General features: G+C 39.9%; 1 protein-coding gene across 1 annotated transcript in view; it reads left to right on the top strand.

Moving 5' to 3' along the window:
* FBXW8 (F-box and WD repeat domain containing 8) overlaps positions 1 to 26281 on the top strand; it is a 58244-nt gene that overhangs the window by 19399 nt on the left and 12564 nt on the right. The window contains exons 5-7 of the mRNA XM_026859910.1: positions 11000 to 11157; positions 18816 to 19012; positions 20522 to 20731. Of these exons, the coding sequence (XP_026715711.1) occupies positions 11000 to 11157; positions 18816 to 19012; positions 20522 to 20731 (565 nt within the window). The remainder of the gene's footprint in view (positions 1 to 10999; positions 11158 to 18815; positions 19013 to 20521; positions 20732 to 26281) is intronic.

The following is a 26281-nucleotide window of genomic DNA, read 5'->3' as shown; positions in this document are numbered from 1 at the left end:
GGAGAGAGAGGCTCTCCAGCAGAAATGCCGGGACTGTTGTGTATTTGGAGTCTTGGAGCAAGCCTGGGAGCAATCTTACTTGATTTGATTCAGGGTTGTAATAGATCTGATCATGAGTTCTTCGCTACACTGCTTCAAACTCTGCTGGAAAGTGGAATAATTTTTATTTCAGTTGCTGTAGAGCTTTTTTTTTTTAAAAAAATCTTTCTGAAAGTGGATTTTTACATGTTGTGGGCAGAGTGACTAAGCCAGCAGCTACCAGTGTGATACATAGAGGCATAGTTTGCCTGAACCTGTTCAGGAGCAGATCTCTTTGTTAACTTTGTGTAAGGAGGCAAAGATAAACTATACCTCTCCCTTAGAGAAATGTACCTATTTCATGCACTCTCCTCTATTTTCTCCACACTGCTGCCAAAGCTCAAGCCAGAAGATGGCAGAATATCAAGGATTGATTAAGTGCAACCTGAGCTGCGAGTTGAAGGTGGCTGCTAGCAGCTCCTCTTTCTCAGAGCGCCTTGCATTTACTGGCTGACATCAGATAATTCAATCTGGCCTGCATGCAGAGCATCTTGTGTTTATCATTAAAATTTCATCCCAGCGGTTACGATGCTTGTTTTCTAGGTCAGACCTTGAATCCCTTTTCATTTGAGACAGCGGTGTTTGTGGTTACCTCACTCCCAATCAATGTTGTATTCACCAGCCTTTCTACAGTTACATGTCTCAAAGGATCTTCTTTAAAGAGATGTTGTCCTCCCCCCTCTCCATATTCAATTCAAATGTAGTTTCATCTTTTAAGTCAGAGTTTACTTAAAACAATTATATGTCTTCTTGCTTGGCTTTTATAAATTACTACTGGTGATTAGGTTCACTGTACCTAATGCTGTTGTATGTTTGGTTTCAGTACAGAATGCCTGGATTTCTTCACCTTCTGTTAATAAAATCTTGCTCTTTTTTTTAAAGCAAGCGCATGTTCAGACACTAAAGCTGCTACTCTTTTTTTTTTTTTTTTTCCTTGACAGTGTTGACAGCCACACTGATGGGCATTTGTAGTCAGAGGTTAGGTCTTCCTGGAGATACCTATCTCAGAGCATGCATCTGGTCCTTGTTTGAACTGTGTTGTCATTACATGATGGATCCTGTGGTGTAACATGTCCGTAGTATGCTGTGAGACTGACAGCTGTCTGTCTGGCTCAGTGTGAAACACTCATGCATGGCTGTCCTTGAACTGTTTGGTAAGCTTGCCTTGTGTTGGTGGCAGTCACCTTGCTTCACAACACACCCTGTAAAACCACACCAAGTCTGCTGTGAGTCAGGGTGATGTTTTATTGTGCATTGTGTTAACTTCTTTGTGCTTGTGAGAAGGGCACTGTCACTTTACTGCTGCTGTTTGTAGCTCTGAAAGCTTCCCAGATGAAAATAAACAGAAGAGATCCAGGCTCAGACCACCCTTCCAAAGATTCAAATATAAAGGTATCTGCTTTTTCTGTCTCCAGTTTTTGTTGTCTGAAGCAAGAGTGGTAGACTGTTAGTGAAAAGCTTACATAAATGGAGATTTAAGGGCATGCCTCCGCTGTGTCACAGAAACAAATCTAGCAGGTGCTGCGTGGAGTCCCTGCACCTCTCTCAGACTAAGCTGGGAGTCAGCCCCTGGTTCTTCAGTTTACATTTTAACTTCAGACATTTTCCTCTTTCCCCCAGTAAGTACTGTCTTCGTTGCTAGAGATGTTATGTCCTTGAGTTAGGGCTAGTGAGATTCATCTGCTCACAGATTTAGAGTGCCTCTAAATCAACAGATTAACACTTCCTTCCCTTCCAGGGTGGAGCACACCTGGTGCAGATGGTATTCCTCCAGGTGATGTTTGATAAAGGCAATGAGAAGCAGAAAAAATTTCTAAATATCCTGTGTAGTTAGAGGAATCATCCGTTACACAGGTAGTGATACATCTTGATTCTCTCATACTGAGAAACTAAATGCACTGAAATAATTTTCATAGAGTTGCCTTTGTTCTGAAGGAGTCTTATGGGAGTTACAGTTTAAAAACTGCAGCGCTTTTGAACATTTTGGGCCTTTCAGTTTAAGTCATTATGAGCCACATACAGACATATAAGTAGCTGCTACTATATGGTAGTTTTCTTTGTTCTCTAGGATCACCTCCCACTCTGCTTTCCTCTTGCTTAAAGGTGACCTGCAAATGACTTCTTAAAAAAAATGGGCTTGCCGCTCTTTTTAGCTTCATAATGATGTGTGAAACTAGCCCGAAAGGCTTGAAAACACTTTTCTGCACTTTTAAAAACTTCATGTCAACTCTCATCTAATTTGGTTTTTTTGCTATAGGGCTTGTGGGTTATTCTCAAGGTATTTATTATTAGCTCTTGCATCTTAATTCAGTGTGCAGACCTGAGGAAACCAAAATATTAATTAGTAATGAAAATGAATAAAAGTTAACAAACTGAAGTCTTAAACAGCCTGGATAAACCCCTGTCTTACTTAATTGCTTGAATTTCTTTTCTATAATAGCACAACTTTGATAGGTTTCTCCCTCCCCTCCCAGTGACTGAGAGATTTAAAACAAAGCAGTGAGAAGGTAAAAATACTTGCCTTTTTCCTTCAACCTTCCCCAAACCTTTTGTTCTCTTCGCTCATTCTCATCATTGTTAAGAAGCAATAAGTGTCAGACCTTCTTTTTCTCAAGTGAGTCACCTTTAGGAGGGTTGAAAACAAGATGACATCATGAGTTCAGAGGGGTTGGATGACAAACTACGGGAGTTAGGTAAGGTTGTGTTAAGTGACAAGCATGTTGGCTTCTCTGTCATCTCGTGAAAAAGAGCCTTTCAGGTGAAACCGATAGTAGAAGCTTGATACTGATTCTTTCTGAAAGATGATTTTCGAGCCTGCCTGGCCATTAAACTATTGGTTTACCTGTAGGGTTTGCTGGATGCAGGGGAACACATTTCTGCAGTGAGATGTGCTGTGTGCATAGTGATGCCCAGTATTCTGAAGTCACAGTCATTATTTTTGAGCTTGTAAAGCCTGGTTTTCTACTGAGACCAGACAAACTAGAAGGATGCTTCTTTCTAGTAAAATTCTTGAACACTTCATTTTCACTGTTTTGTAGCCTATTAGCCTCTGGGCTGTTGCCATCAGCGCCTGGAGTTCAGGTGATACTTTTCCTCTGTTTGTGGTGTGTTGCAGTTTGTGTTCCTTCCAACATGCAAACCTATCAATTTACATCATCTTCAAACATCTTCTTGCCTGTATCTGAAACTGGAGCTATTGTTTTATTTGTTGCATTATGTTTGTCCTTTGTAAAATAATAGGGCTGATGGACCAGATCCTTCCCAAATTGCATCATAATTCCTCTTGAATTTTTTTTTTTTTTTTTTTTTTTTTTTTTCCTTCTTGCCAGGGCAGTAGCCTTAGGCAGTACCCACAGTAATATGTTTCTTTGGTCAGAGCAGCTGGTTTAATTAATGGGCCTGGAACCTTGATTTAAATTATGGGAGATTCTGGGCCTTAAAGAAATTACTAGAAACAATTTGTTTTTCTCTAACTTCTAGGTTTTTTAAGTCTTCATTAAAATGTTTTGCCTACCATTTAACCATTTGGCTTGCTTCTGTTCCCTTAGTATGATATTTGCATGTACTTAAAATTAGTAGGAAGGTGAGGCACACAAGAAGTACTTAAGATGGCAGAATGTTTTATTTTGTTACAGAAACAGTGTTAAGCTGCAGAAGAACTGCACGCTATTTCCAGCAGCTTAACCCACTTTCTAGAGCTATGATTTCCTAAATAAGGCCTTAAGAATGATGGTATATGCTCTCCATGGCTCAGTTTCTATGAGTGGTCCACAGATGGATGTGGGTTGATGAGTTGCAAAAACAAGTTCCCAGCAGAAGAGTTTGGGAACCGATCATAGGGATGCTCAGAATGTATTTCGTACATGTTAAATCTTAAAGTGTTTCCAGATCCATTTTTGTAGAAGTTAGTCACTTTTTTCATAGCTGCACTTGTATATCAGGCAACCCGAAATCATGTTCAGATGAAATCAGGGACGTTGCTTTTCTACTTCTTGTTCTTCTACAAGTGTTAGAATTGTTTCAGATGCTGGTTTTGGTTTACCTCCATCTGTATTTTCTTGTATTTTATGATGTAGCTTTCTGCCACGCTAATTAATCTACGTATCTTCTTTGTTTCATTTGTTGGTGGGTTTTTTTGTCATTGTATTCTATTTATATGCCTTTCTGCCATATGAAGTAGTTCTTCACTCTGACGTTGCTGTTTGTTTTTACTGAATCCTTCCCTTAAGAAATCCCTTAGCCAAGCTACCTGTTGGAGATATATATACATAGTGGCAATATTTATGTCTCTAACTGAGTACACAGGAAGGCTTGGGAACTTTTACCTCTTTCATCCAGCCTTGCTCTGTGAGGCATCTAACACTGTGGCAAACGTATCTAAGCAGTCCATTGTTATCCATTGCTTCAGAGAAGAGCTGTGGGTCTTAATGTCGGGTACGAAGAAGGTAATAGTCTGTTTAATATCTGTGTTGTGATTGAGGTATATTGCAACTTCCAGTGTTTTTGATGAAGAGGATTTTTGAAATTGAACATTATGAATTACTGCTGTTGTACTTGAGCCTTATAGTGTTACTGATTTTATTATCAATTAAAATTAAATTGTTTTATTTTAATATAACTATAGAATTAAGGGATATATTAGTAAAAATAATTTTACATTTATTGTATTTTGAATCTAGCAACTGACTGCTACTCTAAAATCCCCTATACAGCCCTGTACTAAAGCTGAAAGGGCTGGTCATAATTGTTTAGTAAGAACGGTTAGAACCTAGGTAACAAAACATGAGGTGATTTGTAAACTGATTTATAATACGTACATAGGACTAGAAGAATGCAAGTAGTTGTCAAGGTCCAGGATTAATGGGAACTGAGGGCAGTAACCGTAACAGCTTGCAGGTACCTGCCAAGAAAACTGTGTCCTTAAGCAAAAGGTAATTCTGGCAGGGGGAGATCGCGACCACCGACTCATGGACCACCTACTCACATTACACCCCAGACCCATTTCTAGACATTTCTAACCTCTACTGCGCAGAATCGGAAGTAGGAGGAGAATATGTTAATGATTTCTTGGAAGTTGTATGCTTATGTATGAATACTTAATGAATATGTATAAGTAAGTTCTATATAAGGTGTATGACTCTGGTGCTTGGCACGTGTTGTTGGTGAGAGCACTCCCCTACACGTCCGGCCGTCAATAAAGAAGTGTTTGCTTATCTGCATCACATTGGTGTCGATAAGTTATTTTTATTCCGGATTTCGGTGACAATAGTGAAGATGAAGCTTAGGAGGAATTTGAACCAACTTAAAAAGGCATTTGGACTTGGGTTTGCATGTTTAATTGGACCTTATTCTTAAGCCTACTGAGGGGGGGTCACTGACTAGATACCACATGAAGGACTGGTTAGTTGCTTTTGGTGGATGAGAGGTCTGAGATGCTTGTTGCAGCAAGACGATGAAAAATACTCATTATTTTACTTGCTTATCAACAGGCACCCGTTTCAACAGAGCTATTGCTAGAGATTGTTACTTGAGCAAAACTCCTGCTGACTTCAATAAAATGCATTGACATTGTAAGGACTTCATAATAAGATCTTTTGAGTATTAACAGATGGTCACTGACTGCCTGAAACAAAGTTGTTGGGGTTTTTTTTTGTTTTGTTGATCACCACAGGTATCTGGAAACTGAACAGACTTTGCCTTCTGGAAATCAAACCTGACTGTGAAACAAAGTTTTTCCTTTCTCCTTCCTTTTTATTTTCTTGCTACAAATTCTTTAGAGAAAACACGGAAAATGTAGACTGATTTCTGAAACATCTTGTCAGGAGTCTTTGGTGTTCAAACCAACTTAGTGTAGTTAGACTTGCCCTGGAGAGGTGTGCTTGAGGCAGCTGACAAAATGGACTGACACCAGCATCCTGCCTGTTTGAAGAGAAACCCAGCGACAGTCTGGTTGACCTGCTTGTTTGAAGTGAAATTCTGCAGTGCCAGCAGTAAGCAAGCCATCAAGGAAAGCAGTTTGTCTTTGCTGCTGCCATGGACTGAATGAGTGGAGTCTCAACTGTTTTGAAAATGTTCCTGTTAACAGTTTTTCTTTTGTGTATTTGTCAGTTTATATATTAGTTGCAGTTGTACTTTGCACAAACACTAATTAGACAGCCATCAACACTCAGGGCCAAAGGCTTACTAACAATGCAACTGTGATAGCAGTGTCTTAATTGGTTGAGTATAATTGTCATTAGGCAACGATAAAGACATCTGGGGCTCTGGAGAGAGATCAGCCTCCCCCTCCTCCTCTTCCCCAAATTTGTTCTGGCTATTGCTATCCAACACAGTTGAGCTTTTTCAGATGAGATCTGTGTTTTGACCAGTTTCCTGATGTTTTTCTCCTTATGAAATCGTCTGCCTCTTCAGCACCACTTCATTAGAGCAATGCCCAGCCTCCATCTCTGCTTCCTCCCACATGTGCCCTGCACTTCACCACCTGCTTCCCAGCCATCGTGGGACATGAGCAGCTTTTAACCCCCAGCTCCTTCTCCTTCAGACTTCTGCTTTCACTCATGAGAGGGCACAAGGAAATTGTTCATCTCATGACATTACTGCCCATAAAAAGTAGTTGAAATGCTTTTGATTAGTAAGTAGGTTTGTAGATACCATATGAATTTAATTTTTTTCAGTTTCTCTATACCATATGCATTCCACCCATTGTTGCTCCATTTCAGCAGGTTTTTTAGGCATATCTGTAAAGCTTAAGCTGAATTTGCAGACTAATTTTTACAAATGTATACAGATCTGTCCAGAGTTACAGAACTGGCTTGTCAAGGAGAAGTATAGCTAGAAAAATATAGCTCTTGTCTTTCTTCTGCTGCTACTTCTGTGTAGATGCTGAAGTGTTCAGAAGAACAAGTGCAAAGTGAAATGCAAGTCCATCAGAGAAGCTCAGTTACTTGGTGGAGAGTCTCTGTTGAGCACTAAGAGCAGGGTGACTGTCCATTGAATAGGGAGAGAAGCACACAAACCAGGAGCTGAACGCCAGGCGCTGTGTGGATGTAACACCTTGGAAGGTGTCAGGGCAGGGCATTATCTGGAGAGGGAGAAACTTGGGGATGTAAGCAACAGTCGTCTTGTTGCTCCCTGTTGTGCTTAGGCAAGCAAGACTTTGAACAGCCTTTCTGAATGAACTAAGTCAGGTATGGTCTCTCAGAATTTGTAGGGTTTGGGGTTGGTGGTGAGTTTTTTTTGTGCAAGTGACTTATGTTAGATGTTAGGAATATTTACCTGCCACTGCAATAATCATCTCATTATACCCACCAGGGGGAAAAAAGCAGCTATTGGTATTATAGCAAATGGAATGTATTCATTGTTATATTAAACAGAAAGGGGGTTTTTTTTGTTTGTTTTTACTCCAGCAGAAAGCTATGTGAGCTTTTCATAGCCATCTTGATAGAAAAATCAGTAGCTGAATGAGTTTGGAGGACTGTTCCTGTTCTAGGGCAGAAGACTTAAATCTAGGGTTCTTTCAGTAGCTGCTAATCCAAACTAAATTTTCACGGTGAAGTGTAAAAAGTTGTTGTGGTAGGAAATTAATAGAAATATTGAAGTTATCTAGAAATCGGTTCTGTGAAGTGCAGCTTGTTCTTCTCTTCAGCCATCTATATTGATATGGCAGTTTTGCCAATTATCTGCAATAAAGCAGCCTTTTTATTTTTTTACAGCAAGGCAATGCTTTAATAGTTTAAAAGCCTTTTGTTGTGGTTACAAATTGAAAGTGTGTTGCTCTTTACAATAGCATTAAAAGCAGGGAGTTGAACCATTAAATTTTTTAGTTCTGAATTGGATTCATCTGTGTTTGAAATTCTTCCAGTTCAGTTCTGGTACAGGCTCGGTGTATGCTGGAAATGGGCACGCAGTGGTGATGGCCAGCGGAGCATGTTGTCAGCTGAGGAGATGGTTTATATCTCCCATTTCCCCATGTTGGTTTCCTGCCCATACCTGGACCTCCACTTACGTTTCCAGCATGCTCTTGTAACATCTCTCCAAGTCTTTTAGGTTTGCCGCATGGGACTGATTGGTTGTTATGCTGCACTGTGAAGGATGAGTGGTGGTGCTGAGTGAGAAATGGGGGTAGGAAGGATACGGGAGTGATGGGGGAAAAATGATGCCTTACTCCCCTCTTCTGCCTGATATGCATAAAACACTTGTCCTATCTTGCAGTGCACTGCTGGGATTTCTGGACAGACACACATGAAGGTAGGGTGTGGTGGGTGCTTGCAGAGTTCTGGCACACACAGTGCTCCCCGTTCTCTGTCATGACAGAACTGGGATGAGCACTATGGCCAGAATCCTCTTACAGATTGTTTTGTAGTATCTGAACCCACTAGAGCATACCTGAGGTAACACGTAACAAGCTCGTGTGTTCAACAGGTCCTTGCTAGGGGTGGGAGAGCAGCATGGCTTCATGGGAGAGAAGAGAGAGCTCTTCCACATGTATCTATGGTCACTGGAGAGGAAGGGAGTGAGGATGAGGAGGCTACAGGGTGGTCGGATGCCAAGCCTACCAGGTAGAGACAGTTCTTGCATTTAACAGGTCCCAGCACAAACACATCAGATTTTGAGTCAAATTTGTTTCAGACTGACAGTGTTCCAATTCTGGTTCTGTTCCAGTTTGAGCTTAGCTGTAGAGGGGTGGTTCAGGTTCTTCAGGAACAAAGAATGGTTCACACTAAATTTTGACTTGGTTGAATTCTGAGAAAATTTCAGCACTTCTTGTGGTACTGCGATGTTGGATCTTTAATTCCAAGATTGCAGTCCATGTTATTTTTTTTATGGATGGTAGCGTATCTTGAGCCCTGGATCACTTGTGTTTCATGCTATGGAGAAAAACCAGAAGCCATGCACTCAGAGAATTAGCCATCCCTCTGTGTCTTCTCTATTCCTGTTGTTCAGTTTTCTCCATCTATTAGTCTTCCTTTTTACATTCCTAGTCTGGACTATTTGAGAGTGAGTATGTTATGTCTCCCTTAAAACTCACTTTTAGGGTCATTCAGTGACAGGAGAATTTTGGCTTCACCCTTTGGAGTAATCTGCTACTCTGCAGTTAGGAGAAGCTTGAAAACATAACCCAACCAACCAAAACATAAAGGGAAACAAAAAGCAGCTCAAAATTAAAATGTTTCAAAAATACCAGTGTCTCTTGTTGAAGGGGACTGCACTTCACCTGGCCCATTGTGGTTTGTGTCTAAACTTTAAAATGTATCCAAAATGAGCACCTTTCAGTTTTGTAAACTGAATATATTTGTGGTGGGCTAATCTAAAGGGCTTGTTCGATCCAACATGAAACATTTTGCTTTGCTTTGGGGAAGCTTCTTTCTTGATCTGTTCTTCTTAAATAGTGCTGCTGTAAATTGGAAATGAAAGCAGGATTTAGAGAGGGATCTGGGCCTCATCTGTAGAAAGAAAAGGGAGAAGTGCTATCCCATCCTATTCCTTCATTTTCTTCTGTTTTACCATGTAAAGAACTGAAGAGGAAGCCAGTTGACAAGGACACTGTTCTCTCTTCCCAATTCAGTGCAGAGAATTAATGGTGCATCTCTTTCTAACTTGACAGATTTCACTGCCCCCTCAGGCACTTTAATTAGTTTTATAAAGTGGAGCATTTTCACTCAGGTATTGGGAGTAATCTACTCATGAGTACCTGTAACCACGTTGCATGGTACTCCCCAAAGAACTGGGTAACCTGAGTCCAAGTCCAATATCTTCTAAACCTTTATTAAGCCGTTTCCTTCAGCTCCTTTGTAAATAACTATTTTCTTCTTTTCCTCATGAACATAGGACAGCCAGATTTCAAAATAGTAGACCTTTGATGCTTACAAGAATCATTCTTTTGAAATCCTTTTCCCCCAGAAGTCAGGATGTAACAACAAAGCTGACAGAGCAGGAAGCACCCTTCATTTTCCAGCAGAATCCAAGTCTTAGCTATGGCAGTGAAAGACATCTGAGACTGTTTGACAGTGTTAATTGTCACAGTTCTATCAAAACATCTTAATTATTGAACTATTCCAAGTAGCTATTGAACTATGTTCTTTGACCAGTTGTAGAGGGAGCTTCTCTACTTTGCCTGCAGTATTGTTTTTCAATAGTGTGTTGATTGGCACAGCGTAGTTTGTGTTGCTTACTGTGTAACATCCTTCACTCATTTAAATATATTCAGTATTACCTGAGAAGTTTAGTTTTATTTTTTTAATTTTCTTACTGGCAAACTATAGTTTGATGTTAAACTATGGTTACTCTGATGTTTCAGTGAGTCTTCTGCAAAGAAGGCAGCACTGCCTTAATTCTAATGAAAACACTTAATTGTATTAATGAATTAGTCTTCAGAGATGTAGGCAAATCTGATCTGTTGATGAGGCATTAAGAAGATCCTATAAAGAGCAGTAGGCTGGATGGGGTATGTGTGTGAGTGCTTGTATGTACGTACATAAATCCTCTGATTAAACAGCCTCTGCTTGGCACAACCACAATCACCAATTTTTAAAGACTGAAAAGAAACAGTTTGAAGTTTTGCCATGATGTAATTTAGACTCGTTAGTGATTACCTTTTTTCCCTTGAGCCTGGCTCTCCTTGCATTCTAGTTCTAAATCTATAGTTGGTAATCTATGGTAGCTCAATCGTGTTGTTTTTATAGCTCAAATTTACCTCCCTGTCTTAGTAGACTTGATGGTACATTCAGTAAATGGGAATAAAATGCAGAAAGTTGATGGGCTTGTGCGCAGAATGTGTAAACCGAGTGTGTAAACAGGAGGAGAATCAGTCTAGGAGCTGTAAATGCTTTTAGGTTTTATGATACTTTCTGTTTTTTCCTCCATTTTCTTGCAGCTACCTCTTTTAGGATGTTTTGGGATGAATAATAGCCCTCTTTTCCAGATACACTTCAGGAGAAGTGAGGTTGTGGGACACTCGCACCTGGGACTACACAGCCCCCATCCTGGAACCAGTGCATGGTCCTGGTGATGCTGGACCTCGGCCACATGTCTCCTTTGTGAGGATAAACAGCTCTCTGGCTGTAGCAGCTTACGAGGACGGTAAGTAACCACAAAAAAAAAAAAAAAAAAAAAAAAAGCTTTACAAAAATGAAGCAGCTGTGCTCAGCTTTTTGTGTGTCTGTAATCCTGTATACACACACACATGCACACACTTGCTTTTTTTGTGAGAAAGTTGGCCAATAACCCTAAATGCATTAGGAGGCATTGGAACATAGCAGCCATTAAAACTGATGTTTAATTCCTACTGGAACTGCTACACAAAGCTTGAGTGCCAGGCTGTAGTCCAGCCAAACTATCTTAAGCAAATAACTTGTTTTGCTATAAAAATATTAAATATTCTTCCACCAGCCTTCTCTGTCCAAAACTCCCTTGGGGTGCTGTGAAGTTTTGTTATGGGAATACTGGTAAACTTGCATGTCTGATTAATCTGCGTCCTCTCTTGCTTTTGGCATAGTGTATGGATGCACAATTTCTTAACTGAAGTACTGGTTTACAGTGGTGGGTTATTATATACTTCGATATAGAGAAATAAAAACTGTGACCTAATATTTAATGAACCCCTAATAAAATCCTGATTATATGCATTGTTTTAAATATACTTAGATGTTTATAGAACGGGCAACAAGAGTCATAGACCAACTGTACATCTACTGGATGTGGGAGCAGCAATTAAAAGTCAGGTTTGGACAGTGCTGGCCAGTTGGGATCCTAGGCTGAGTTGCTCAGGCAGAACTCTACTCCTGTCATCTTTCTTTAAAATGTATGATTTGATACTTAAAAACCTCTCCTCGGGTATGAATAAAGAGTATTTTCAAAGTTAGGGAGCTTTGTACTCATACTGTCTTTGATCCTGGCATTTCTGCACATGAAAACAAAATCGAAGATGGCTAATCTAAACAAAATCTCTAACCCATATATTTTATTTTAGAAGTAAATAAAATGCTTAATATTTGAAAACAACTGTTTTAAGGTGACCAACATCCTTAGCTGTTTTTCTATATCATGCTAGAACGGTTTTCTGTGGCTAAAAATAGTTGATAGGCAACGTTTTCTGACAACAGCAAGTCTGGTATTACAGAATACTCATTAATATTATTTACCCAAGTCATAGGAAATTATAACACAGTGATAGTTTTTAGGGTTGGCTTTTTGTCCAGTGTGCTAAACAGTGACTAGCAGAGGGCCTTTTGTTTGTTTTCTAGTCTCCCACTGGCTAATCTAATAATTTGTCTATGGGGGAGTCGGGGGGTTGTCATATTCCTCATTGTCAGTCCTGTGTGTGCCGTGACTAAACTAGTTTGCGTAAAGCTTGGCGTCTTTTATTCTTTTGGGTAGAAATTGTAATGGGCTCTGTGATATGGCAGTTACTCTCATTTGAGAAGCGTGGTCAGAATAGATTAGGTTCAGTGTGAATAGGGTATTACAAAGACTGATTTTAGAAATGTTTACTCACTGGAATCTGAAAGTATATATTTACTGTTTGGTGGAGAGAATTATTTTAAACTTGGGGGGGTGTGAAAGGATGACTTTGAAGCTAATGTGTTTGATTGTTCTTTGTTGTACTTTTCCAGCTCCCTTTTCTCTTTGTTTGTAAGTTTGACTAACACAGAGAAACCATCTGCTAGTGTTGGAGGTGGTGCTGTCAGGCAAAGAGTCTAGACTTCTCTGTCGAATCCCTGGCTAGCAGACTCGTTCAGATAACATCAGTTTCTCCCAGTTCAACAGAGCTCACGCAGCGATGTCCTTGGCACCCGATCACAGGGAAGAACTAACAGGCAGATTCTGCTCGTGCCGTGCCTGCCTTACAGCGCTGTTTTGCTGGTTTGGTAGTAGCAAATACTTCCCAAGGCATATGAAATATAGCAAGGAGAAAGATTTGTCTTACTGGGATGCCTGCATCCAAAGTGAATTGTAACTCCATGATGGCACTAAAGAAAAATTGAATTGTGACTTCTGGTGACTGTTTCCAACGGTGTTAGCCTCTGAGAAACAAGCAGCAAGGAGAGGTAAATGAGAGAAAAATGTATGGGGAGAAAATGAAGTTCCTTCCACCCATGCCAACACTCAGTAGGGGCACTGTATGTACACCTGGGGCAACAGGACTTGGCAACTTGATCCACAGTTGTGATTTTTGAATTCCAACCCACTGGCCTCATATTTCTTCTGCCTTGTTTCCTATTGTCAGCACTGGCAGTCCTCCAGTTTGATTTTACCACTAATTGTGTTGCACGTTACCGAACTGAAATGAATCAAATCAAAATGCTTTTCCTGGAGCATTAGATAAAGCAGGCGAGGGTTCTGGGTAATGAGCAGATGCTGCTAATGCAGGGACAGTAGAGGCCTTGCCAGGACTCCATCTGCTCCATGCTTGCCTGACTTTGGCTATGAGCCACAGCTTTTGGGAAACAGCAGTCTACTTTAGCCATCACTCTCCCCCTCCCGCCCTCCAGAGTCTCATAATTTGACTTAAAAACAATGTGCTGCAACAAGAGAACATACTACTTTTTTTTTTTTTTCATACTTGTGTAGACATGGCAGGGGGATGCTGCATTGCTGCTGTTCATGGTAGTGCTTTGAGACCCATTGGGAACAGTTAGTGGTACTTCACAAGTTGCAGAGTAGCAACATGGAGCAAAGGAAGGTGGTTTCTGCAGGGATCAGAAGGGCTCTTGCTTGTTGGCAGGCTCCAGGAAGGGAATTTTGGCAATGCTACTTTGGGACTGGAAATCTGCTGTCTTGTCCATTCTGATGCCCTTAAAGCTGCTTGCAGGTATTGTCCCTTCTGTACCCTCTTTGCAAAGACAGAAATGGAGTAATGTGTTTGGTGCCTTCCCCCAAGTGCCAGGACATGCTGTAAGGTAGCCAGAGCAAGGAAACAGACTGGCTGGAAGAAAGGAAAAAGTTTTTGAAGAAAACAGCATGTAGCAGGTGGTAGTGTATTATTCCTGTCAGATACATACAGGTGGCTGAGGATGCAAAACTCTTGAGTAAATGGGGTGTGATTTCACATCACGGTCAGGGAATTCTGCCTCTTGAGTCCCCAAGCTGGGAGCAAAATACAGACTTTCTTGTCTGTGCCTTTTCTGAGGGACTGTACAGGGATGATGTCATTTGGAAAACTCTGTAAGAGTGGTAGGGATAAAACCTGACGTTTGGTGGAAACTGATGCGGTAATGGTAATGTAAAGGCACAACTCTTACAACTAAGGTCTAGACTCTCGCTGTTTAGTGTGGTATGTAGCTTGCTGTACCCACTGAAAGCTGAGAAACACCATTGCAGTGAAAATTAAATGTAAAATTTTAGTTAATGAACACCAACTCACCATTATGGTTAAATTGGCTGTATATTGGTGGTCCCTCTGACTGGAAATGTTTTTTGGGAGAAACTTGAAATTCAAGATAAGTCTTAAGACTGTAGGCTGGTGCTCATTTCCACCAGTATATTTCATGTACTGTTTGTACTTCATAGAAGTATGATGTTATCTGAAAATTATAAGGAAATTAATTAATGTGCCCAGCTTGGAGGAAAGAAATAAATGTAGGAATTGTTTTCAAAAGGTGAAAAAGAATCAAGATAGAAGTGGCAAGACTGTGACCCACAAATAGGGAAAACATCCTGTAGATGATGTGAATTAAGCAGCTTCTGGCCTTCCCACACAATTGTGTTTAGAAGCTGAAGTGAATGAGCATGAAAACCGTGAGCATGTCCAGATTCTCTGCACTAACATATACAAAATTCTGTCTTTTTGTTCCGATAACGCACACGTAGATTGCTTTACATCTTCTCTGAAGCTGACAGCAACTGCTAGCTGTATCATCCTAACACAGAAGAGCTGATGTAATGCATCATTAGGATTTGAGTGTAGGATCTTCCACACCAAAACACAGCCTGCCCTCTGCTTAGCACAAGGGTAGGAGGCGTGGGCAGCTGTCCTGTCCTCTGCTGTGGCTACTAGCTCTTGGAAGGAGCTGTGACATGCTGCGTTACGCTGGCAAACACAGCCAGTGTAATATTCACAAATGTGATTTAACATTTTTTGCCTCTGTGTTTTCCCTGCTACAGGATTAGAATATTTATTAGAGAAGAGATACCTTTTTTTATTTGTGGCAAATGTGTTGCCTTTTATATCAGAGAGAAACCTATTGAAAACATGTAAAAACCAGCTGCCTTTACAGGATGTCTTTTGTGTTCCCAGCTGCAAAGAGGGGACTATACTGGAGACAGGCACTGTTAATGGAGAACAGCTTCCAGCCATTCACCTTTGATATAGCAAGAGATGTGTAAGACTGGCTGATGCTTCCTAAAATTGGAGTATAGTCAGGATCAGCAGTGCATAATAGTCTCATGGCTAAATGTTTTATCCAAATACCTTACAATCTAGAATGAATTGCAATAAATGGACCTTTCATCAGGCCACATTTCAACAGTATATTGGGTTAGAAGTTACAAACCTGAATTCTTTGTGCAATCCAGGCTGAAGTGATAAACAAGACCGGTCCAGTGATTGTAATGTCAGGTGTCAGCAATTATACCATCTTCATCAGCTTCTTGCACTTAACTCATTTCCTTGAGCCAAGATGAAATATAAGCAAGCTGTAAAGCCTAAATCGGTTTGAGGAGTTATTGTTAGTTCAGTTCAAATAATCACAATTGTGGTGTAGATTTCACAGCATGCTAAAAGTATTACTTATAATTGTGATTTAATGATTTGAACACTTTTGAGATTGTGGTATTCAAAAAAAAAAAAAAAAGATAACTGTATGCTTGCAACCTTAACTTCACCTTAAAGATATTGCTTTGGAAATGAAGTACTGGTCACTGCTGGAGGCAGGAAGATAGACTATATAAAGTAGTGATCTCATCTGCACTGGTAAATCTTATCCCTAATTTTTTTTATGTTGCCATACTAATAACTTTTAATAGTAATGGTGGCTTTTTTTTGCTCTTACACAAACATAATTGACTGTTGCAAAGGCTTGCACGCTAATAAATACATTTTGCTGTTCTTGCAATGAAATACAGAATATTCTGAGTACACTTTTAGACCTAATGGTAGCTTTACCTATTGATAAACACAGTGGAGTGTTTGCTTTTTCTGTGTAGAACTTGAAAATGTTTTCTTGCTGTCATGCATGAATGCATATACCTTTTTTTGACAGTAGTGCATTTCCACAGAAGGTCCTTGCACGCAGTGATTGACGTTTCTGACTGATAGCAAGTAACAGATGATGGAGGATGTACATACAGACTTGTACACTCTTTTGGAGGAGGCGAGAAGCAAAGGGGACAAGCAATACTTTTGCAAGCAACTATTTGTTCATCCTAATAAAAGAAAATGGTATTTTTCTTGCTCTTTGCATTCCATTTGAAATCTTTTTACTCCTTATATTGTGTTCTTTCATTAAACATATGTTAATTTATGACCTTACAAGTCACTTGTGGTTTTGATATTACCAGGGATGTTTTCACACCATATTGTGCATCAGATGTTACACACACTGCATTTTCCTGTTAAAATTTGTAGACACTTAGAACATATTTTCCTACTGAACATCTAGTAAAAAAGTACCTGTCTCAAATTGATTGTACTATTGCATAAGCCATTCTCACTGTCTTCTTTTTTTATAATGTTTGAGATGCGATAATAATAACAATAATAATAATAATAATAATAGTGGCTTTGCCCAGATTTAGACATCAGAACTCTGAGTTCTGGGTTTCCCAGTTTGCTCACATGGTCACAAGAGGGTTCTTCGACATGAGTATTTTTTTGTATTTTGCAGAACTTTCATACTTTAATATACTCTGCTAAAAACAGTGGGATGCTCATCACAGAGATGTGTAAACAAAGACTTCACTTGAAAGCAAATCAGCTTCCTTTCCCCCATCACAAAAGTGGTCTTCAATTGGGGGTAAATGTTCTCCAAAAAAAGTCGAAAATACTCCTGCCTGGAGGATCTTGGCAGCAATATTCATCTTCTGATGAAAAAGTCCAGTTCTAACATGCGTGATCTGATATCACTACAGTCTTTTACCATTGATGTTTGTGTGTTTGCTTGTTTAAATCAGATGTCCTGGAGTTGACACTTCACCTATTCCCTTTGTTTTAGTTTGGACGCCTGTGAAGGCACAGAAGTGCTGCTGCTAAGCTTTCGTGAGGGCCAGATCAGGCTGCAGAGGGAATTGTAGCCTGTGCTGCCCATTTGTATTTGTTAACTTGTTTTAAGCATAAGTGTGTGTGATGCAAGCTAGCATTCTGTTTTTCAAAACCAGTTCAGCAGTTATTTACCTTTTAAGCAATTAACATAATTACCATTATGCTAAGAAGTAATTTTGGGAAGTTCTGCTCTGAGCCCTTATGACTCCATCGGGACAGTTTTAGTCGGGACTTATCTTTTTGATGGAAGCCTAATTGCAGTTTTGGCTTTGTGTAAACAAACAGAGGCGGCTAATTGTTTAGGCAAATAGCAGATTAATTTAAATATGCATCCCTAATAAAACAAAAATGGTCCCCATTATGGTTCTCATTCCCATGGCGAGGAATATAAATATTCAGTGGGAGTGCCATTAGACAGGGATCTTAAGGATTATCTGCATTATTTCACATTGGTAGCACTTTCCAGATACCAAATAATCTTTACAAAAGCAAACATAAATCAATTTAAACTCATTTAGATACCATTTCACTATGTGCAGTTTCATTACCACACTCTTGCTTCACCTCCTTTGGGACATGGGAGGAGTGTTTGCAGACTGGCATTGGTGCCCGTCCACAGCTGTCTGTCAGAGCTTTTATGTCTCCTTTTGAAGGAATAGCTACCATTAATCATTTCATCATTAATGGCCATGCTCAAGTAGAAGGAAGGTTTCTCCAGCCCTGTCTATCACATCAGAAGATTGCTTCTCCGTTAATTCAGTGCAAAGGTGGCCCAGAAGTCTCCTATTCCGTCTGGCCCTTCTGTTCTGTAATATGCTCCTGATTGCTTCAGGTTGTTCTTATTCAGATTATTGCTTTAATGTACCCTGCTTTTAAATTGAGTATCAGTGATCTGTGCGGGGGGAAAAAATGCAATTGCAAATGTATTGTCCTGTATTGTTTGGGATTTGTATTATTTAGCTTTTTGAACTCTTCTGCATTTTCTGTTTTCCCAGAGCATCGGGATTAGGAGCTTTGCTGCTGGTTGTAAACTGTTAAGAATGGTATTAAAATCCCTGACCTGATTGCTGTGTGTGCAGAGCTTCAGATTCTTTGCTTTAAAACTTTTCTGTGTGCAGTGGAGTGACTTAAATGTGAATGTGGGCTCTTCCTCACTATTTGTTGTGGTAATTGAGGGCAAGTATATAGTAGGACAAGAATTTAGCATCAGTTTAAGTCTCATCTTCTCCAAACATGGAAATGTGAGAGAAATCAAGGAGTCTTCCTCAAGGTTAGATACCAATGCTATCTGAAAGTCAAAAATTGGGAATTAGAGAACAACAGAGCCTCTAACGCCAGAGCACATAATTTTGGAAGGTTTCCTCTGAACATCATAGGTGATGCTGTGCAGCATCCTGAAGTTCTGGTTTCCTGCCCTGCAGTCTCTTCTGTATGTTAACTTTTTCCATTAGAATGCTTTTAAGCTTACATCTTTAACCAATATTTTAAAGTTTTGTTAAAGTCAAAGATAACACATAGTGATTATTTTTTTTGCATGCAGGAACCGTTAGCATTTGGAACCTGATGTTCGGGCGGGAGCCAATCCATCATTACCAGCACAATCAGAGGATACAGGCTTTAGCTCTTGGTTCAGAGGGTGCAACAGTAGCAACAGCATCTGGCTTTGAGGTCAAAGTGGAAAGCCCTAATGACAGAGGATTCTGGCAAACCACAGAAACATTTGAAATCCAGAAATTGGTGAGTCTCCAGGCTACTCAGCTGCTTTCTTGGAGCTCCTGATCCACTAATTATTTTTGGTACAGTTGAGAGGAATCTTATAAAAATCTTACAAGAGTGTTGTCTGAACTAGATAACAGCTTTTTCAGCTAGAGGCTATGATTTTGAAGCAGGTTAATGGATGAGCCTTTCATCACTGAAGAGCAAGGGTGAAATGCTGGCTTAAGCTACAAGTGAAAATGAATAGAAGTCCATATGGTGCAGGAGGTTGGCTGTTTTTAATTATTTTTTTGTCAACATTAAACTAAGTTGGCTCATTTTGTAAATCAGTTTTCTCGCGTAGAATTGGAGCTAAAACTCAAGGTCTCATTCCAGATCAACGCTATCTGATTAATTCTGAGGCAGGATATTGCAGACGAGCTAATAGTACCACTTGTGAAGCTGTAACTAGTTGTGCAGCTTCTTCAGGTTGCACCTTCTGTCACTGAAGTTTTGAGACTATTTTAATTAAAAAGCAAAAACTGTCCTATTCTCTGAAGTTTTATTATGTGTCTGAGTATCAACATTTTTTCTGAAAGGAGAAGGAAATGCATAGGGATAACTTGAGTCTTGCAGCTTCTCTCCTGTTGTAGGAAGCTGACTGCACAGCTAAGGGGTGTGAAGTTGTGATTTAAACCACTCCTGATTAATCCCCTCTATAAAAGCTAAGTCAGTCTCGCAGTGCTTAAATAAACAAACTCCCCAAACATTTTAAGAGGTTTCCAAGTAAAAATGATAAAACACCACCGCACGCTCCATTATAGTTGGATCCATTTTACTCTTGCATCTTGCTGTGAAATGTCAGTTTGTCATGTGTGAAAGACAGTCAGGACAGCACACTCTCTTCTAAGGTTGGGTTAGAAATCAGCTGTGGTGTTAAAGAGTTTAAACCCTTCCCACGGTGAGACTTTTCAGCAGCATCTTAACCATTTACTGAAATGGGAAGAGCAATGGTATTCCAGTCTTGTGACAGAGGATAGGGGAGCTGATATTTGGGCTGTCCTAGAGTCATGTGGTGACTTTTCTGTTAATTTAGGGTATATATACGTGTTTGCAGGGTAAGCATCAACTATTTCATAGTAGTTGCATGAATGTGTTGTCTCTTCTGGCTCACTGTATTCACATTCTAGCAATGATACTTGCTTTATGTGTTTTAACCATATGGCTTTCTGTCCTTCATGTGAATGAACCCATTAAGTCTCGCTCCTTTCTTTGATGTGACATTTTGGTTTATTCTGTTGTAATGTGTTGTGATTAGTTTTTTTTAATGGGCTCATTTTAAAGACTGTGAGCTAGATTTCATTATAGGAGCTAAGCTTGCAAAAGTTCAGAAATAAAATTGATACTCGGTCTTTGTCTGAAATAATCCATAATTATGATGATTCCAGATGACAGATAACCACATCAGTAGCTTGTTCAGTTTAGTGTGTGTCAGTAGTGAGGTCATAGAATTTTTGGATGTAATAAAAATTTAAAGTCTGCTTTTTTTAGGTCAACTTCCTTAATCTGGTTCCAGATGTTACGGGGAGTCCAGTGACAATAGCAGCTGCAGAAGATGTCGTTTATCTCCTGAAAGTAGAAGATCCTGGCAAAATTCTCCATTCTGTCTATGGTCAGCCTGTTACATGTCTTGATGTGTCTGCTCATGAAGCAGCCTTTGGGGTCAAAACCTTTGGCTGGTTATTGAATGAGCCCAATCAGGTACTGAAATTTTTTTTTGGTAAGATTTTTATACCTTCATAGTTAACAAAGGAAAAAAGGGTTAATGCTGCTGACCATTTACTTCCCCACTATTCAGCATTTGACAGTAAAGGGAAAACATTCTTTTAATGCAATAATCTGATGGTTCTATTAGTTTTCTGGTGGGCTGAAGTAAGGGATTATTGTTCGGCTAACTGGGCTCACTGTAGATACTTGGCATTCTCTGCTCCTCGGCGAGTCCCAGCTCGTTGGGATGTATGTTGTGTCAGTGGCCCCCTAGGGGGACACACCTCAAAAAACATAAAACCCCTCAGCCTTTCTGATGAGGGCATCCTGAGCAGTGTGTCAAGCCTTGTACGTGCAAATATGCAATCTTAAGAGGATGCTTCTTTTTTTTTTTGTGCACTTGGCTATTTGAACTAAGTTACTTCCAATTTGGTGAGGATGGTGTGATTGTGGTATTAAAGGAAGCTAAGTGGTAATTACAGTTTTGAGGCCCCCTGTGACACAGTCTGCTGCTTTCATCAGCACATTTTAGCAGTGGCATTGTCTATCAAAACCGGACTGTTTTTGTAATCCATCTGAAGACTCGTGGCTGAGGCACACTTCTAATGCAGCTCATCTCAAACTTCTCTGCTTGCAGGAGGGGCTCTCTGGGGTTTGCAGACCCAAATAAGTAGCATAAATAATTTGTACCTGGGGGAGCTCAGAATCCTATCTGAGATCTCAGGGAGCAGCCAGCTCCTGGACACAGCCCACTCTAGGGCAGGGACCAAACTGTAAAACAGCCTGTTTCCAGATGCCTTAAGATGAGTTTCTCTCCCTTTCCTGCATCTTGTCTAGCTTTTCCACGCCCTAACTTCATTCCATTTTTTGTGGTTATACTTCAGGCATGTGATGGGCTATCAGCAATGAGGGAAGGAGAGTGCTTCAGGCAGGTGGAGAAAGAAACAGGAGGTGAGCACCCAGATGAAAGCAGCTGTGATCAGTAGTGTATAAATGCAGCATTTTCTTTGGCAAGTGACTGGAACAGGAAAGCTTTATTTAGGACTACCTCTGTGTTAGGAACAAATGTGTCCAGCTGCATCTAATTTCCCCTTAAAATTCACATTCACTAGGGAGATGCTGAGGCCACCATAAATACCTCTAGGGTTGAGAGATGCTGCGAGGCCATGGTGTCTTTATTAATTCCTTTGCTGTCCTAATCCAATTCTTTTCCCTACAGAGGTGGGAGGTTAGAAGGTAAAATTGCCTCATTCGGGGGCATTATATTGGTGATCACCTTTGTGCCTCTTAAAGGAATAGAGAAATCTACTTAGGCCCCCGAGCATCACTCTGTAAAGCCGGACATATTTCCTAATTTAGTTCTGAACTATTTGGCATTTGATGGCAGATTGTATTAAGCAGTGCATCAGTGCGCATCCTAATCAGGGAGATGGGACTGAAGTCGTCCAGACGGCTGGGGTGTGTTTGACAAGGACGCTCGCTTGGCATTGCTGCACCAGCTGACATCACGCCGGAAATTAATTACTAATGTCTATTATGATAATTATTCGCCTCGCGCAGACGTGAAGGGACTTTGCATTGGCTGATTACACTGGTCACAAGTTGACAATCTGTCTTTAAGAGAGCTTTCAGTCTCAGGAATATAATGATGAAGAATTCCAGCCCTGTTTGCTGCTGGCTGTGTTGCTGTAGTGGGAAAGCTGTATTTCTTCTCAGTTTGAGTTCTTGGTTTTGTTTTTCCTGAGGGATATTTTTTTCTTTAGTGTGAGCTCACAGTCCTAATGCTACTGCCTAGTAACCTGCTTTCTGATGAAAATATACTTAAGAAAAACATCTTTTTCCCTCTCTCTTTTTAATCGTCTAATTTTAACCAAATTTGACAGTAGAGATCTGAGGCATAAATTTTGTGGGAACTTTTATGTCAGAGAGGAGAAAAACATCAAATCTGTGGCGTAGACCTACTGTTAGATGACAGACGTCTGTGCAGGAGAGAGGGAAGAATATAAATGCTTCATCTGTGAGAAGTTCAACTTTCACTTTATTAAGCATTAGACAACCCAAGTATGATGCTGTTTCTTGAAAATTCATCTGTTTAGTGCTGCTGGCGCTCTTTGTTTTATGTTAAGATAAGAGAAATTTCTTTAGTAAGGGTTATTTCAGCTGTATTAACATGGAACATACTATTTTCCTTAAATTCCAGATTTTTGAAATACTGAGATCTGCATTTCCATCTAGACTCCTATGTGGCTAATAATAAAAACCAGATAATGAACCACAGGGAAGAAAGACCCTAACCCTGGCGTTCCCTTTCAACCTAAAGTGATGCTTGTGACATGCAGTGGACGTGCCTCAAAGGATGGTGTCTAGCAAATAACATATTACCCTGTGTCATGAGGTTTGGAGACCTGTGGTTTCAATGCTGCTGCAGCAGCACAAAGTCTTGGCATTCAGGTGTTTGAATTCTGGGTTTGAGCACTGTATGTAAAATTAAATCCACTGATTTAAACTAGAGCTGGCTTTGGTCTTCCCCATGTCAGGATATAAACCTCTTAAACCAGTAGCGCTATAGCTGTCAGGATTAACATCATCTGATTTCTGATGCAATTATCTTGCTGATTGTAGGATCTGACTGAAGCTTTTCTTATAGTTGGTATATTTATAAGATTCCCTTGCTGTCAAGTCTGGTCTACTGTATCTTCAGGTGAGCTCTCTCCTGCTTGTGGATTATTTCTATGAAATTTATAGGTGCTTCATTCTCAGGGACAGGGGTGGGGGTGGACAACAAACCCAAACTTTCTCCTGTGTTTAAAATTTAGTTGATATTTTTTAATATATTTAACAGTTGTTGGTGATAGAAGATAATCAACAGGGGAGGATGTGGGGTTTTTGTCCACCAAGGAAACTTCATATAGTACACGAGAACTTTACTTTAAAGTCATGCAGCTGTTATATGCATTACAAAGTGTGGTTCAGAGCATGTCTGGTTTTGGTTGCTTTGTGCACAAACTTGTAGATGAGGAAGAGAGAAGTGAAGGGAGGACAGTAATGATTTTAGAGCCTCCAACTTAGAAACAGAAAGCTAGATATGTTCAGATGTCTTAGGAGTTGTTTGTTATGCTGCCACTTTTTCATCTGTTTTGAGCTGGTGATTGGTTTGTCCTTGATGAGGGGCATTCAACATCACCTGTCTCTTCTCATCAGCGATTGCAGTACTGCTTAGTTTTGCTCCTGTATTTAATGTTTCCATGGAGTTCTTCAACTGCTTGCTAATGTGTGTGTATCCAATAAAATTAACCACTTGAAATGGATGTTACGAACTAATAGTAAGTGGAAAAACAAATTTTAAATTATCTTTTAAATTTCATTTCACGCTTTACAGTCTTTTGGATGATGCTTTTAGGTCATAGCTGCTTTATATAAGCTGTTACATCTGTCTTACACCTTATTTCAACTAAATTCCTCCTCCTTGTTAACTGATAAGCTTGCATTATATTCTCTGGTGTTGTAATGACTCCAGTTCTTGTGGAGTTTGAAAGACTTCAAATTTTTTTATCTTTGATTCTTCATGTTTAGAAAATGTGGGTTTTTTTCGAGTGGTCCTAGTAAGTAGTCCAGTTCTCAATAAATTGATCTCTATGAACTCTTGTTTTCATACTTGTAGAAGGGTAGGTCTTACTGGTGATTGAATTTGTACATATGGGACTTGCCCAAATGTTTCTCTTCAGGGACCTGTTGTAGAGTGTTAGCAGATCTTGGAAGGTGAAAGGTATTTTAAATACCTTTTTATTTAGAAACTCTTTGGTACCCTGTAGGAGGGACAGAACTCTTTCTGAGGATCTGAACTGTATAACTTTTTATAAGTCAGGCACTGCAAGAAATAGTCAGCAGAGAGACCAGAAGTTTTCCTTGCCTAAATTTTTCATGGTGGATTGATGACCCTCTCTCTTGCCGAAAAGGAACAATCGTCCATCTTGGTTTTTCTGTGTTTGTAAATGACCAGAAATAATTTTGCAAATTAAAAGATCCCTTTTGTATTGGCTTATTGGCTAATGTTAATGACATTCTGCTCTTCCCCCCCCCCCATTTGTACATTAATGTGAATACCTCAAAATTGGCACAGCTGCTTAGGTAGGTGTTTCAGGTTTTGAAAATATAGCTTCTAGTATGTGCCATGTGTATTCAAGGCAATAACCTATGAAACCAAGAGAATTCATTCAGTTTTTAAGAATTACCTTGCTTTCCTTTTCCCTGTCCTGTCCTTGGTTAGGGAAAATGTGTGTCTGGGCTAGGGCTTGGTTTTTTAGTGAGTGGGTGGTTCAGTGAGTAAACATAATATCCTTTCATCTTCTGGGTACCTGAACTCTATCATCAGTCTTCAGCCACAAGTCAAGTGAGTCTGGTGACCTCATTCCCAGTCCTAGCAGACATCTGTCCACATCACCAGCCCGTCAAGGCTGGCAGTGGCCCTGCCGCTGGCAGCACGGGCTGGGGCAGTGTCCAGTGCTGGAACAGCAAGGGTTGCAGGTGTGTTGGCAGAACCACATTGCCGAAGCTTGCCCGCCGTCTGCCTGCACAATGCTTGGCTCTACTTCTTGCTACCAGCTTGGAGTCTTACTTTTTAACTCCAGTCAAATGAAAACTTAAAAGGAAAAACCCAACTGTGCTTGTCTTTAGCTTCATCTTTAACTTTTACGGCAGGTGTAGGTATTTGGAGGACCAGGCTGTGTATATGGCTGGCTTTTTTTGCTGCTGGATTTGCTGCAAGCTGTTTAGAGTCTGTTATTTTTGCTGTCCTCTTTGTGGGTCTTAAAGCATTGCTTAAGACTGCTTGGTGCAGCTCAGTGCATGCAAAATAAGAGTTCTCATTTGCCAGCATAAAGTCACCTTTAGGATGGCATGAAAGTCAATTTTCCACATGCTCGGAGAAACGCTTGTTACCAGCTTTACACAATGACTTATATCTGGCAAGAACTTGCAAAATAGTCTCTCTGGCTGATTGTCAAAAATTACATCATATTGGAGTAAACTGCTTTTAAATCAAACATCCATTATTCATGTATATTAACTGCTTTTTTTTTTTTTTTCCTGGCTGTTTTGTGTATGATTTACTCTTTTTCTTTCTCTCTTATTTTCTGTCTGTCTCCCTCAGCTGCTCCTTTTAAATCTTAGCTCATCTTTAAATTTATGGAGCCAAAACGCTTATCTCTGTGTACAAGTATCAATATGCTGACCTTGCATTTGTTAATAGTCAAATTTTTTTGTTGTTGTTGCAGTGTTATGTGCCATGTTTACAGTAGGCAATTCAGTACATTTACATGGGGAAACGTTGCCCCTGAGGCTTGTAAACTTTGAAAATACTTTTTTCCACATCTCTTTAGAAATAAAATTCAAACTTACAGCAGTGTGTGCCTTATGTTGTACTTAAATTTGATTACTTCTGCTGCAAATGCATATGAAATAACCTTACCACTTTTGTAGATACCCTTTGAATTTGAATGGTTTTGATCTGAGCAAAACCCAGATCACTTCTTTATTTCTGGTGGA

The sequence above is a fragment of the Athene cunicularia genome (genome assembly GCF_003259725.1).
Source record: "Athene cunicularia isolate RWA chromosome 15 unlocalized genomic scaffold, athCun1 chr15_part1, whole genome shotgun sequence".
Classification (NCBI taxonomy): Eukaryota; Metazoa; Chordata; class Aves; order Strigiformes; family Strigidae; genus Athene; species Athene cunicularia.
This window is presented reverse-complemented; position numbering and strand designations above follow the sequence as displayed.